The 15,553-nt window shown below is 47.2% G+C and overlaps 1 protein-coding gene across 3 annotated transcripts in view; it reads left to right on the forward strand.

Moving 5' to 3' along the window:
• Window positions 1-15,553, forward strand: part of PHF11 (PHD finger protein 11) — a 62,166-nt gene that overhangs the window by 30,965 nt on the left and 15,648 nt on the right. For all 3 annotated transcript variants that reach the window (XM_044445229.1, XM_044445228.1, XM_044445230.1), the window contains 2 exons: window positions 2,444-2,508; window positions 6,363-6,426. In XM_044445229.1, coding sequence (XP_044301164.1) covers window positions 2,444-2,508; window positions 6,363-6,426 — 129 coding nt within the window. The remainder of the gene's footprint in view (window positions 1-2,443; window positions 2,509-6,362; window positions 6,427-15,553) is intronic.

The raw sequence follows: 15,553 nt of genomic DNA on the forward strand, positions 1-15,553 counted from the left end.
CTCCCTCCCAAACCTGCTCTCACAGGACCAGGGCAGGGTCCTGCACCCCGACTTCAGGACCCTCCGCCTGACGGCCTGGAAGATCACCCCGACCAACCTTTATGGCTCCCTCCCCCTGGTAGTCAGTGCCATCCTACATACCGCCCTAAAGCCCTCCACGTGCCAATTCTACCTGGCAAAGCGGAGAGGCTTCGCAGCCTCAGCTGCAGCACAGGGCCCTGAGCCCCCCTCCAACTCCATTGACGACATCATGGTATACCTACAGTCCTGCTTTGCCGTGGGGGTCTCCCCCTCCTCTATCAAGGTCCACCTAGCAGCCATCTCTCACTTTCACCCCCCCCCATCCAAGGGTCCTCGGTGTTTGCCTACCCCCTGGCAAGCCACTTTCTTAGGGGCATCTGGAACTTGGCTCCACCTGGCTGACCTCGCACTCCCCCCTGGAGCCTCTCTGTGGTTTTACAATCCCTCACGAGGAGGTTCTTCGAGCCCATGGCCATGTCAGACCTCCACCTTCTCTCCTGGAAGACTGTGTTCCTGGCAGCTACCGCATCTGCTCGCTGTGCCAGTGAACTAGCTGCCCTGCAGATCAACACCCCCTTCACCACGTTTCACAAGGACAAGGTCATCCTCCACCCTGACCCACGCTTTGCCCCCAAGGTGACGTCCCCTTTCCATGTCAACCAGGATGTTGTCCTTCCCACCTTCTTCCCCAACCCATCCACCCTCATCGAGGCCACCCTCCACCTCCTCAGTGTCAGGAGGGCCCTCACCTTCTACAGAGCCCAGACTGAGCCTTTCCGCTGCTCTGAGATCCCAGAGTTGGTGAACCTGTCTCCAGCCAAAGACTTCCTAAGTAGGTCTCCAGCACCTTGTCTCTTGCCTACAAGATGGCAAAAATTCCGCTAATGGACTGCCACGCACTCACTCCACACGTACTCAAGCCTCATTCACTGCACTGCTAGCTGGTATCTCACTCCAAAAAGTCTGGAAGGCTGCGACGTGTTCCATGCCCTGAACCTTCATCCGCCACTACCAGCTAGACATCCATGTCAAACAGGACTGTGCCTTTGGAACTTCAATTTTTCCGTGATGATAGCCCCTCCTCCTTTGCTAGTTGCCCGTAGGTGTGATTGCATGGAAATCACAAAGAAGAAAGGCAGGTTGCTTACCTGTAACTGTCATTCTTTGAGTGGTCATCCATGCATTCACACAACCCACCCTCCACCCCGCTGGCTATCATCAGCTTCTAGCCCGGCATGGGCTCGGGCAGGGTGCAGTCACCGCTGTATCCTTCACAGGTTTCTCGGATCCCTCGCATGCCTGGGACAGCGTGGTCTTCAGGCAACTGAGGGACTGGGCGAAAGCCCCCCACCCCCCGCTACCTGCATAGGGGGCATGCCGGACTCCCACCCACTCCATGGCACTGAGCTTTGGAAGTTTACTCCTATCGAGGCCTTGCGCTCCATGGCAAGCCCATAGGTGTGAATGCATGGATGACCACTCAAAGAACGACAGTTACAGGTAAGCCATCTGCCTTTCATAGCCTTCTGCTACCACCAGCAGCTTGCAGATAATTTCCTTTTCTCAAAATACTCTGATCTTTGATGGCAGACAATTTAACTTAAGTTGGTAAGGCAGCCATACCAACTGCCCAAGAGTATGCTTGATAATCTGTTCCATGGTCTTTCGGAAGCTACACCAAAGGGTATGAACTCCTTCTTGTTTCAGTTCCCAGCCTCAGAAGAATAATAGAATGCACGTCATTAGAAATCCACAGGAAGTAGAAACAAGAGCCACAGTTTAAAGACAAGTCTTTATAAACGAGGACAAAGGAGAGTTTTAGGTACATGAATGTCAAAGAGAGTCTCAGTGTGAACATGGTGTCTTCTGTGGCAGAAAAGAGGAAATGGAAATACAGTATTTAAAATGAAATAAACCCAAAGTGAGGTTTCATTAGATGCCGGAGTGGGAGGACTAGGTAGCTCCTTGACATGCCTCCTAAGAGTGCAGAGAGGAAAAGGGAAGTTGGAAGCCAGTAATACTGGAACACTCTTAGGCTGCTGTGGCAGAATCGTCACGCTACAAGGAGTAAGACCAGCAAAGAAAAGGCTTATGCTACCTTTGAAAATAAGCATACAACTAAGTAATTTAAAGAATATGAAAACAGAGAGGTGTGTTCTGTAGGGGGTGAAATTCCCTAAATCTCAATTTTGCAGTGCTGTGTGTTTGTTAGATGGTTCCAAGTCCTTCCTATGGTGACTTTTAAGAGAAGTGTAAAAGTATTTCTGACAGGCTCTGTTGATTTAGAACCAATTTTGTGCTGATGTGCCCTCCTGAAGTGTCAAGAGCTGGAACAGTTCTGGCCTATCTTTATAACTGTTGATTTTGCACTAACTTACTGAGGAAATTGTATGATAAAGTGTATGTTGGCTTTGATTTCTAGGTGAAGACAATAAGAGGGAAAGGCCCCCAGTCCTAATGAAATCATCATCCACTAGGAAAAAAATGGTAATGAAGAGCTAAACACTTGCCTCCTTTTCAGTGCTTAAATCTTCCAGTAAGGCACCATCAAGTCCTTTAAGAAGCCACAGTGCACCAGCTTCCTCATGACATCAGGCACATATGCATTCCAACGCTTGTAAGGCAGAATTCTCAGGGTATCCAAAACAGGGCTAGTTTCGTTGTGTTCTAGCTCATATTGCTTTCTGACAGTAACACTAGCATTGCTGCCACATAAAGTTTCATCTAGTGCTAACAAGATGTTTGGTGCTGAATCTTTGGAGATAAAGATACTAAGCTTGATATGACCAAAGCTGCAGTTGTAGGCATACTTGCTGGGGAATAAGCTTCACTGATCTCAGTGACCTTTCTTTCTGCATCGGACTGTGCTGGCAGTGACCATGGCTGCCACTGTGGGCTGTATTTCTGAAGACTTCAATTAAATAAATGTTAATATTTATTTATTTATTTATTTATACATGTATGTATGGGTTGCCTATAACTGCTGAGGCCTTCCTAGGCAGCTTACAGCACATAAACATATTAAAACAAAATAAAACACATTAAAAACTTATTAAAACACAACAAATTAAACATCTATAAAAGGAATATAAAAAGGGCCACAGCACTCAGGGCTAAGTGTTAATAATATGTCAGTGAAACTTTTAAGGGTCATTCCAGAAATACTTTTGTGACTGAAAACATTCTAGAAAAGTTTTGATCAAAGGACTTTTTAAATTTTATTTTATTTAAAATACGTTTCTAACATCCAAGAACCAAAGTTCCAGTTTGTCACACATTATACACACATAAAACAACAGCTGTTTCTGTTCGGTCAAATCAGCTTCAGTTTAGGACAGAAAAGTGACCTGTGTGTATCTGTGCCCTTTCTGCCCCAGCTGCTTTTCTGCCACATCTCCTCACATCACATCTTCCACTCCCTGTCAAAATTCCCTGTGCAATATGCAATATGCTTCTGGAACTCCAAGGTGGGAGAGCACTTCTTGCTCAGGCCTCTCAGTTCTAAATTGTCCTTTATCAAAGCTGTTGTACTTTAATAGCAGTAGCGATCAGAATCATATGCATTTATAGCTAGTGTGTTGTTCTCCTCTAACACTCTATGTCTGAGAATGCAGAAACTCAACCTCCACAATTCTGCATCTTTGGTTGTGTTTCCACTTCACTTCCTAGCAGTCACAGTCCATAGTCCATGCTTTCCTCCTCCTATTTTTACCTTGCTGCCCCACTATAAGAAGAGGAAAACTAAGCTGTCCCAGAAACACTGTTCCTTACTTCCATGGAGTGCATGCTCTTATAAGTGTTCCTGGGTGGACCATTATCTGGGAGGGCATAGGATTATTCAGAGTTCCAGCTCTGCTCTGTCCCCTTCATAGCTGGTGCAGAAAGAACTGCACCAGCTCCTTTGCCAAGGTTGCAACTGAGCCTTGGAGTAGGAAAAAAGAGGCATGCCAGAGTTGGGAGGGCATGAGGTTTGGACTGTGGACATGTGCCAGTTCTTATCAGCTGCCCCACCCCACCCCACCCCACCAATGCTTTATCTGTTGTTGTTGTTATCTGCCGTCAAGTCATCTCCTGTTTATGGTGTCCTTATGAATGAAAGCTCTCCTGAATGTCCTATTGATGACATCCCTGCTTAGCTGTTTTAAGTTCAAGGCTATGGCTTCCTTTATGCAATCAGCCCATCTCATATTTGGTCTTCTTTTTCTTCTTCTGCTTTTGACTCTCCCTAGAAGACAACTGTCCTCTTGAGGGAATTTTGCCTTCTCATAACATGCCCAAACTATGACAGCCTCAGTTTTGTCATTTTTGCTTCTAAGGAAAGATCTGGCATGATTTTATCTAGTACCCACTTGTTTTCTGTCAGTACTGGATATTCACAAATCATTTCTCCAGCACCGTGTTTCAAATGCATCAATTCTCTTCCTGGAAGCTTTCTTCACTGTCCAGTGTTCACACTCTTACATAGTGATTGGGAATATAATGATGTGCATAATCTTAACCTTGGTCTCACCCTTACAGCTGATTATCTTTTCTAGTTTATTCATTGCTGCCCTTCCAAGTCTCAGTCTTCAAATTTCTTGTCAGCAATTTCCCTTTGAATTGATGACTGAGCCAAGGTATGCACAAAATCTTTCACAGCTGTCCACATAAAATGCTTGTGCAAGATGCATCAGCAGGGATGGCTGCCACACCTTGTTCCAGGTATTATGACCCCATTCTTCTTGGTATTTCTTTTTTATCCCAATGAACTTCCCGTTTCTGTCATGACAATCCGTTTTCTTGTATCCCTTGAAGATGATACATTAAACATTTACAGGGTATAGTGTCTTCAGGACAATTGTCTTCAGCAAGGTTGCTATTTTTCTCTCTGCTGCTGTGATCTCAAGAAGTTTCACCTCATCTTCCCCAAAAGGTTCTTCTTCTTGGTGGTTGCAGCTGTGATCCTTCATTACAGTGTAACAGTGCAATTGCCATCGTGCTGCTTTCCATCAGAAACATAGCTACTTCCACTGCCTTTTCCAGTGGGATTCTTACTCTGCTTATGCAAAGCTGCAGTGTGATCACCTCTGCCTCCCTTTAGGAAGCACCATGCTCTGGTCATACCTAGCATTCTTGAGAGAAGAGACTATAAGAGACCAGCCAGTTTCACATGCGTGTCATCCTAGAGACCATGCAAAAGAAATACAAGCCAATAGCCAGTAACTTGCATGCTTCAAATAGCCATCTGTGCAATGCAGCAACCTGCTGTTCTTGCATTTTACAGGTGTTTCTCATTTTCAGAAAGGACATAATTCACTGAGGTTATAAAGGAACAGAAGGCAAAGATGCTGCTTAAGGCATGTGCAGGAAGTCACATCTCTTCTTACAAGAAGAGTGGGCAGGAGGGCCCGCTCCTTTCTTAGAGTACTAAAAGGATCCTGGAGTTTGCTCTCCGTAGGCATAGAACTCACCTGTGATAGTGCATAGATGATCACTCAAAGAATACCTGTCTTGGTTCTTCTTAGCACCTCTCTTCTCATGTTTACCTTTTAAAAAATGGGGGGGGGGGATACTGTGAAGGTACAGTGATTAGAATGCTGGACCTGGACCGAGGAGACCCAAGCCCAGATCCTCACTCAGGAAGCTTTCCTGCTAATCTTGGTCCTGCCTACTGCTAGCCTAACCTACCTCACTGGTTGGAAAGAACCATGTGTGTCGTCATGAATTCCTTAGTGGAAAGGAGGAGGATGCATCAGCTGCAGCCATAGGATTATATCCTATATTTGCCATAGGATATAATCCGAGGTGGCTACCTGGTACTTTCCAGATGTTTTGGAGAAGAACTGCCATTAGCCCCAGCCAACACAGACAGTGGAAAGATTTGGGGAATTGTAGTCCAGATCTTATCTAGGGTACAATGGATAGTATAAAGGCAGAGAGAAACACAATAAATAAATTACAGTATATTTTTGTGCTGTGCTTTTGTGGAATCTACCCCTTGTACAACCAGGATTTTGCTGTTCTCAGAAGGAAGCTCCACTTAATTTTCCCAATTCTGAAATGAGTATTTGCACATTCTTCCAGGGTGACTTTTAGAAATGTAAAAACCCCTATTCACAAGCAGTGGATCCTACAAATATAACAGAAACAGTGCAGGTGGAATGGGATTCTCAGTGCTGCAGCTTGACTACCCTTCATGCAAATACCATAAACTAATCCCCTGAGCACAAACACAGAGAATCTGTGGTGGATTTTATTAAAAATGGATGGAAGTATGGGGTATAGAACCAGAAAGTATCAGCATTGCCATTAGTATGCTGGATAATACATATAATTATGCAATTAAAAAATATTTTTGACAGAGCGATGACCCAGTGCCAGAAGAAAACTTGCAAGTCCTCAGGAAAAAACATGACCGGCATAAAGGTACGTCTAACATTTGTTAGGGTTTCTAATGGCCAATTATGCAGCTCAGTGCAATGAGCAATGTGACTCTAAATAGATACCTGTTGTACCATCATCACCTTTCTTAGTAATTACATCCTGCACTGGTATGTAATGTGGCAACTATTTCTTACCTGAACACACACACACACACACACTCTCTCTCTCTCTCTCTCTCTCTCTCTCTCTCTCTCTCTCTCTCTCTCTCTCTCTCTCTCTCTCTCTCACACACACACACACACACACACACACACACACACACACGAAACTTTAATATTAGAGATGTTATGGACAATCATGCTCAGATATTTTGCCAATATCTTCCTCTAGAAACCCACGTCAAACACACTTTGGGGCTAGCTGCAGAGTATTTTGCCCCACTGCCATATTATTCCTACATTCAGCATACAACTTCTTCCTCCTTATGGAAATGAGTGATGGCTATTAATGTATAAAGAAGAAAAGCTGTTCCTCTTTACTTGTCCCTCCCTCTGGTTCTGTTCCAGGGTCAAGCCAAAGTACTGAAATGGTGGGACAAAGGGTGTTGGCATCCCTGCAAATAATTCTAAGATGGAATATAAGGAGGACAAAGCTCAAAGGGGTACATTATTTCTTCTCTTACTTCCTCAGTGAAATGATGAAAATAACATAGAAACAGAGCAAGGCAGAAGGGGCCTCCTGGGCTATCTAGTCTGAACCCTGGCTCCAGCCATCTCTGCTCACGACATCCCCACCATGTGTATGTCTAGCCTATCCTTGAACACCCTCACCGATGGGGCCTCAATGACCTCTCGTGGAAGCCCATTCCTCACCCTCGGGGTCCGAATGGTCAGGAAGTGCTTCCTGGTATCTAAATGGAACTGAGCTTTGCTTCATTGGAGCACGTCCTGCCTTCCTCTGCAGGGGAGAACAGGCCTCTACCCACCTCTGTGTGGCATCCCCTCATACACCTGTATGTCGCCAACAGATCCCGTCTGAGTCTCCTCCAGGCTGAAGAGACCCAGTTCCCTCAGTCTCGCCTCATACCCCATCCCCTGCAAACCGGCCACCAACCTTGTGGCCCTATGCTGCACTGACTCCAACATGGCTATATCCTTTCTGTAACAAGGGGCCCAAAACTGAGCAGTGCTCTCCTCCGCCTCCCCACCTTACTAACTAGTATCGTCAAGGCTTGCGCCTCCAAAACCTCCCTTTTGAGTGCCATCCACCCCTCCTCAACTTGCTTACCTTCCAGTAACCTATCCCAGGAGACTATCCCCAGTCTGGCCTTCAGTTGGCCAAAGTTGGCCCTCTTGAAGTCCCAGCTTCTAGTGTTCGACCTGCTGCATGTCCCCAGTCCCCTGATCTCAAAGCAAAGGATGGAGTGATCACTTGCATCCAGAGCTCCCCTAATCCATACATAATTTATCAGCTCCTCTCTATTGGTCAAGACCAAGTCAAGGATGCCCCCCCCCCCGGTCTCCTGTCAGACCCTCTGTGTAAACACTCTCCCTCTATAGCTTCTAGGAAGCGATGTGACCTGGCTGTCACTGCTGAGTGAGTCTCCCAACTAATATCTGGAAGATTGAAATTTCCCTGTGTCTCTCCCCCGAGATATCCTTAGAATCTGGCCTGTCAGGACATCATCCAGGGTCTCAAGTTGACCTGGAGGGCAATAACATACCCCCACTGTCAGGTCTCTTTCCCTGTCAAAACCCCTAAGTTTCACCCACACTGCCTCTACCAAATCCCCATCTGTGCTGCATTCTATCTCACTGCATCCTATCCCTTCCCTGACGTATAAAGCCACGCCCCCACCCCTCTTTCCCTTCCTGTCCTTTCTAAAAAGGTGATACCCCTTTATGTTCACATTCCAGTCTTGTCTTTCATCCCACCAAGTTTCTGTGATTCCCACCAGGTCATACCCTCCTATTCCCAGGAGAGCTTCAAGCTCTTCCTGCTTATTACCCATGCTCCTAGCATTAGTGTTCATGCACCTCAACTCCTTTCCACCACTTCCTTTCCTTGGAGTTCCCAGCCTCCTCCTTCCTCCCATCCTCCCTGATACCTGGCCCCTCTCTGTAGGAGTCCTTTCAGTCCCTGCAGTACCTCTAAAACCCTGCTCCCAGAGCCCTGATCCTCTCCCCACACTTGTCCAGTGCAGACACCTTTCTGGGGGGCCTGAACCCCCCCCCCCCCGGCTCAGTTTAAAGTCTTCCGGATGAAGCTCGCTAGAGCATCTCCAAAGGACCTTTTTCCCATCCTCATGAGGTGCAACCCATCCCTTGCCAGAAGTTCATTGGCAAGAAACCGGGTGCCGTGGTCGAGGAATTCGAAGTGTTCCTTCTGGCACCACACCCTAAGCCAATCGTTCACCTCGGAGACCCTCCTGTCCCTGCCTGGCCCAAATCCCCAGACTGGTAAGATCGATGAGAAGGCCACTTGGGCCTTTAGCTCCCTGAGTTTCTTCCCCAAGGCCTCGAAGTCCCTGGTGATCCCGACCACACCCTGCCTGGCTACGTCGTTTGTGCCCACATGGATCATCAGGAGCGGCTGGTGACCCCTGGAGCGAACAAGACGCTCCACTCTATCCTTCACATGCCGGATGCATGCGCCCGGCAGGCAGCAAACCTCCCTTGTCTCCAGGTTCGGGCGGCACACTGCTGTCTCAGTGCCCCTCAGCAGGGAGTCCCCAACAACAATCACCCACCGCCGTGTCTTCCTGGTGGTGGTGGGTGGCCGTGCCCTGGCCCTCGCCTCTCCTGCAGTGGCCCCCTTGCTGCTTATGGTCCCAGGCTGGGGGTGCTGCTGGTCCCCCGAGGTCTCACCAGCCCCAGGCTCTTCAAGCAGAGAGAACCTGTTTCCCAGCTCCAGGTTGGTGCCAGGAGAAGGAGGAGGCCATGCTGGCCTCCTCCTCCTGTGGGTGACATGCCTCCATGTCTCCTCGGGTGCTCCTCCCGTGGCCTCTCCCTCAACCCTCTGTCCAGAGGGGGCTGCCCCCGGGGGGGCCTGGAGAGCTCTCTCAGCCCTCAGGCACCTCAACTCCTCCTCTAGCAGGACCATCAGCTTACACCGAGGGCAAGTGTAACCCTGACTCTCCTGGGGGAGAAGGGCAAACATGTCGCAGTTGTTGCAGCGGACAGCAACACCCATGATTCCTGCCAAGGCCCTCTCCTGGTCTGCCATTGGGAACTCTTCCGAGACCCTACCTTGGTCCCCCGCCTTGTCTGTCCAGCAGTACTCCTCACTCGCCCAGTTCTCCCAGACAAAAACCCACACACACATGCAAGGATAAAATAAAATTTAAATTGAAGGAAAAACAAAGGAAAGCACAGCACAGCAACAACAACAAAAACCCCAAAACAAAACAAAGAAAGATAAACAAAGCAATGAAACAAAAAACAATAAAACAAAAGCAAAGAAACCAAAACCCTCAGCCCCCCAGGGAAGGGAGTCCCCGGGCAGTCCGGGTCACAGGTAAGGGACGCAGACAAGGGACAACGCCTTATCAGCCCCGCAGGCCAGTGGCCCCGCCCCCTGCTTCCTCCTGGCCCCTCTGGCCTCTCTGGCCCCGCCCCCTTCCTCTCCGCTGCTCCTGGCCCTCTGCTCCCCTGCCCAGCTCCTACCTTGCCTTCGCCAGTCCCCTGGCCACTCAGCACCCTCTCCCAGCCTCTGCCTCTGCCGTTCCGCTGCTCTGCCAAGAGGCAAGAGCCAAAAGCTTTCTGTACTTGATAATACACTGGATCGGATGCCACAAATTAATCTGTGCAGGCCTGAACTGCATCCAGATTCACATGTGGTCTAACTGCAGTGCATTGTTTCATGAAGAACATGCACTTGCTTTTTGATTATCCCCTTCATTGCAGCTGCCCTTTGGACTCAAAAGAGCCATGCCAGCTGCCTCCCTCACTGCAATCCCTTGGACTGTGAAAGATGAGTTTCCCTTACATTAAAGTCTGAGAGTAAAGATGGTTCTTTAGGGCCTACATTTTCTGAGCAGTTTTTCCACCTAAAACCCAACTCAGGTACATGAGGTGGGATGACTGAAGATTACTTCTGGTGCCAACAGTTGCCTGCAGCATGAGGGCAGTGTCCCTAGTGGTTTTTGGAAGAGTCAGGGCAGCTTTTTTGTTTTTTTCTGTAACAGAGGACTTAAGGATCCTGACTCCCTGTAACTGCTCTCTCAAGCCCTGTTTCTTTACTGGTTTTGGCAAGCAGGCTGTTTACCTGTGGGCCACTTATTCTATATATGGGGCAGTCACATACTCTAAATGTATCTCTCAGGTTGGCGGTGCTTTGTTCCATTAATGGAGTCATTGCATTGTTCATAAGGAAAACAATTTTGAAGAGTTATGGTATTTCCAGAACAAGTCTAATATTTACTGTCCTGAGGAAAATGGTGCAGCTGGTAACATTGCAGTTCCAGGAATCATGGTATAACTTACAGTTCGTTGATCCATGCTGGTTGGCTCATGGAAAATAATATTTGTACTAGTTTTAGTGGACAAGCTTGATCTGAGGACAAATGGGGTAAAGTTTCCCTTTGAACTGGTTTGGCTATATTAGTGGTATTTGTTCCAGCAGGATATTCAATAAAAGGGCTGGAATAAAAGGGTTCAGTTCTTAGCTTCTCCAGCCACTGACAGTACAGACAACACAGGGCTAGAGGGAGCAATGGGGTCACTCACTATTAAGTGGCCGCCTATATTCCTAATGTGCCATAGTATCTTAAGAAGCAAGCAAGGCTGGGGTTTGATGTTCTCCTTTCTTTTCATGCAAATCCAGAGGGTCATACTAAGTTTTTTCTTCTACCTTCTGAGATTTATGCTGTAGGGTACTCCTGGGTTTGATCCAATTTCCTACTTTACATGGAGCCATAATTGCAGTCTTGCAATATCAACTCTAAATTGATTGGTTTTATTGTAATTCATGCAAATCTTGAAATTTGTACAAATGGTGTCATAATTTTTGCTTTATTATTTTTTTGGCGATATTGTGCAAGTGACCCAATTGCAAGTCCACTTGTCTGCTGTGTAGCCCTGCAGAAGAATATTCCCCTTTTTTCAGTACCTTTGTCAAACTTGTCATCTTCAGACACAGGTAGGCTTAGCCCAGCAGACATATGAAACACATGCCAAAGAATTTAAAGATGTCACCTTCCGCTTTGACTCTTCCAAAGCAAAGTGAGGGGATGAGATTAACAAGTTGTTGGGAAATGCAGTGAAGGCCTCGTGATGCTCTACATGCCATTTTTGCTGCTTGGGAACAGGAACAACAGTTCCATGCCACATGTATAGTGGTGCCCCAAGGCTAGCAAATGTTTGTAGTAATTTCTGATATGGTGCACTATTTAATACCCCCTGATCCATTTCTAGTCTTCATATTTGGAAAGGCACATGAAAACATATTACACAAAGGGCTTATTGTAATGCTGTTAACGGCAGCCAAATGGAAGGGGCACAGCACTGGGTGGAAGCCTGATTTTTAGCTAAAAGCACTGTAAAGAGAATGACTTAATGCGAGGTGAATAAGAAATGCAGTGAAATGTGAACAGTTTGACATTTTTATTTCATATGTAAACATCCATAGATACTGCACTCATTTTGAAGAGACTGTTTCATCCTTTCACATGTACATTGTCATTTTTATATGAGATAAAGAATCACCATTACAGTGTGAATTGTGAAACTATATTTCTTCTTCACAGTGTCTATGCATCACACAGTTAAGCTCTGCACCTGCGTAGGGCCTGTTGTTGAACAGAGAGATTCCCTAGCTAGGTGTTTGTGGCGGGAGCCCCGCCTTTATATATAGCATTGGGGGAAGTGTGTGGGGCTCCCACCATTTTCTCCAGTTGGCTTTTGAGCTCTGCCAAAGATGCCTCAGATTCGTTCTCTCCCTAGTTCTCCTCACGACTTTAAACCTCTTTTCCCATTTCAAAATATTTCTACTCCTATTCTAAATCCTATCTTATATATTTTAAAAATTCTTTCTATTTTACTTCAGAACTTTCCTGTTATTACTTGCCTCTACCTGTCATTCTACACACTCCCCCCCCCTTCACCCTATTTCACTCCCCAGTAGCATTCATGGCAGTGTTCAGAAAAAGTGTTCACTTTGGCACTAAAACGCCTTCATTGGACAGCCATTCACTCTGTCTTCTATGGATGGGAGAAGATCATAAGGCAGACACCTCCTCTCACTGCCAGGCTATGACAAAGCAGGTGGGGAAGAACAGAACAGGACAACTGTGCCACAAAATGTGGACTGGAGCCCTGCAGGCAATGGAAACAGTTGTGTCTGCTCCGTCCACTTCATGGGCTGCTCACAGCTGCTGGGGCTCCACCATCTGCAGCTGCTGAGGCTCCACCAGTAATCTGCTTTGACATCCACTGAAAAACAGCCCAAAAAGAGGCCTAACGGGGCCTCAGAATGGTGACCAACAGAAGTCAAAAATGGCAGGAGAAAAGCCTGCCAAAAAGCCTAAGAAGGTTTGTCACATTTCCCCCACACCAGACAAATCACAAATCCACTCTGATGCACCTGCAGTGGGACCAATGCTGGCTGCATCACCAACCCCACCACAACCAGCAACCACATCATTACCTGGTTTGATGTTTCACAGCTTCAGTTCAACACACTGTCCAGAGCACACAACTCTCTCCTTCTCTCCAACCAGTGTGAGAAAAACACCCTGGACTGATCTTCACATTGGTCTCCCCAGTTGCCTCCAAGGTCTCAAGCCTTCAATCAAGAGCTACTCTCATGCCACCTTGGGAGAGAGAGAGCGACTAGATGCCACCAATGGCTCCATTTGAACCAAGGTTCCATTTAGATGCCAGGAAGCACTTCCTGACAGTCAGGACCCCGAGGGTGTGGAATGGGCTTCCACGGGAGATAGTTGAGGCCCCATCGGTGAGGGTGTTCAAAGACTGGACATGCAAATGGTGGGCATGTCATGAGTGAAGCCAGCTGGAGCTGGGGGTCAGACTAGATGGCCTGGGATACCCCTATGTTTCTATGTTTCTAAGCTGCTGGGAACAAACAGACTTCCAGCCCCAGTACTGAAACCACCAAGTCCAGGGCCAACATCTTCCGCCATCCAGTTATCACCAACGCACCCAGCTCCACCATTGAGAGCATCACCTTTGCCATTCCCTCACTTCTCCACATCTTCTGTTCTGGCAGACAATACCTCCGATTTGAATGAGGCACAGTGTGACAAACTGGTTTCCACATCACCAGAGGACATTGTGATCACCCAAGGTCCAGTATCCACCTCTGAAGACTTGGGTAGATTATCTAAGCAGGTCCTCCAGATGGCAACATCTCTCAGGCTTGGGACCTGAGAGCAAGCTGCATTGCTCTCAGGTCCCAGCAAGCTGAACCATTGATCCATCTAATTTATGACATCATCCTGACAGAGGGCTCTGTGCCAGTGGCCATTCCTTTCATGCCAACCCTTCTCAAAGCAATGTAGGAGCCTTGGAAGACACTGGCTCAACGATGGCCAATATCCAAATATTTGGAGAGTCTATACTGGGTCCAGGAGGGGAATATCCCCTTCTTCCTACATCACTCTTATCCAAACTCAGTGATTGTAGACTCAACGCAAGGACTTTCTCACCATGAACATTCAGTGCCTGCAGACAGAAAGGGATGGTGATTAGACTCCACGGTGAAAGGTATGCACACAACAATGGAGCTCAGACTACAAATTGTGCACTATGAGGCTACAATGGCGCATTACTAAGTCTTCCCATGGAAGAAAATGAGGGCTCTAGCACAACATCTCCCAGAGCAACAATGGGAACTTGCTGGAATCTTCCAATCAGAAGCCCCAAGACTCTCCAAGCAACAGCTAAATACAGCATGACACCATTTGGACTGCGATTCAAGGGTGCTTACTGGTGCTGTGGGGATCCACTGCCATGCTTGGCTCAGGGCATCTGTGCTCCCACAGGAGACAAGGGCTTGCATTGAGAAAATACCCTTTCACGGTCAGGGTATTTTCAACTCCCGGATGGATGAGAAGTTGGACATTGTCCAAAAGGTGGCATTCATGGCAGTGTTCAGAAAAATGTATAAGATGGGTTTTACTCCCCCGGTGCCCAGAGCACGTAAGTGGCCATGGGACCCATCTTACTACTACAGAAGAAGCCAGTCCTGCAACCCGCCTTGCCCAAGGTGACCTGCAACCCAACTACATCAAGGTGGCCCTTCTCACACCCAGCAACCCTCCAAAAAGAGGCTGAATGCCAAGAGATGGTGCCACTGACAACCATCCTGACCCAGTTCCCTGTTATCAGAACCAATATGGTTCAAAGGCCGCTCAACACTTTACCTTGCCAGATGGGAAGACATAACATACTCTCCCTCATTGAATTCAGGTACCACATTGAATTTGAATCTCTTCCATCTCTGGAAACAGTACAGATTATCTCCCCATCAGTCACTTTGGAAGAGGAAGTAGCCACATTTTGAGCAAAGGGAGCGATTTGAGCAGTTCCATCTACTGACCAGAGGGGATTATTTTACCGACTCCAAAAAGGACAGCGGCCTTTGCTCCATTGTGGACCTTAGAGCATAAACTTCTATATTCCACTCAAGAAGTTCCAAATTATCTCGATACAAACTATACTGCCACTGTTATGAAAAGGAGACTGTTTTACCTCAGTAGACCTAAAGGATGCAAATATTCATGTCACCATCCACCTTTGCTTCCTCATCATGACCTGTGAGTTCTGTGTCCTCCCATTTGGGCTGTCTGCCACCCCAAGAGTATTTACAAAATGTATGGCTATTTTGCAAATACAGTCTGTGTGCACCTTTGTGTTGCAGGAGTAACAATTTACCCATATCTGGGTGACTGGCTCTTAACTGACTCATTCAAATCAGATTTGGAAGATTCCATTCACACTACCTGCATCCTCTTACAAGAGCTGGGTCTTTGTGTAAACAGTGAAAAATCTGTGCTCTCTTCTACCCTGTCCATTCCCTCTATTGGCACAAGGCTGGACTCAGCGATTGCCTGGGCATATCTCTCACAGGACAGGGACATAACCTTATGTGGACTATATCCTCCTTCCATGGGATGACTGAGGGGTATACTGCCTTCTCTCACCCTATC

Source organism: Varanus komodoensis, unplaced genomic scaffold, assembly GCF_004798865.1.
Source record: "Varanus komodoensis strain SLA01 unplaced genomic scaffold, ASM479886v1 scaffold47, whole genome shotgun sequence".
NCBI lineage: Eukaryota > Metazoa > Chordata > Lepidosauria > Squamata > Varanidae > Varanus > Varanus komodoensis.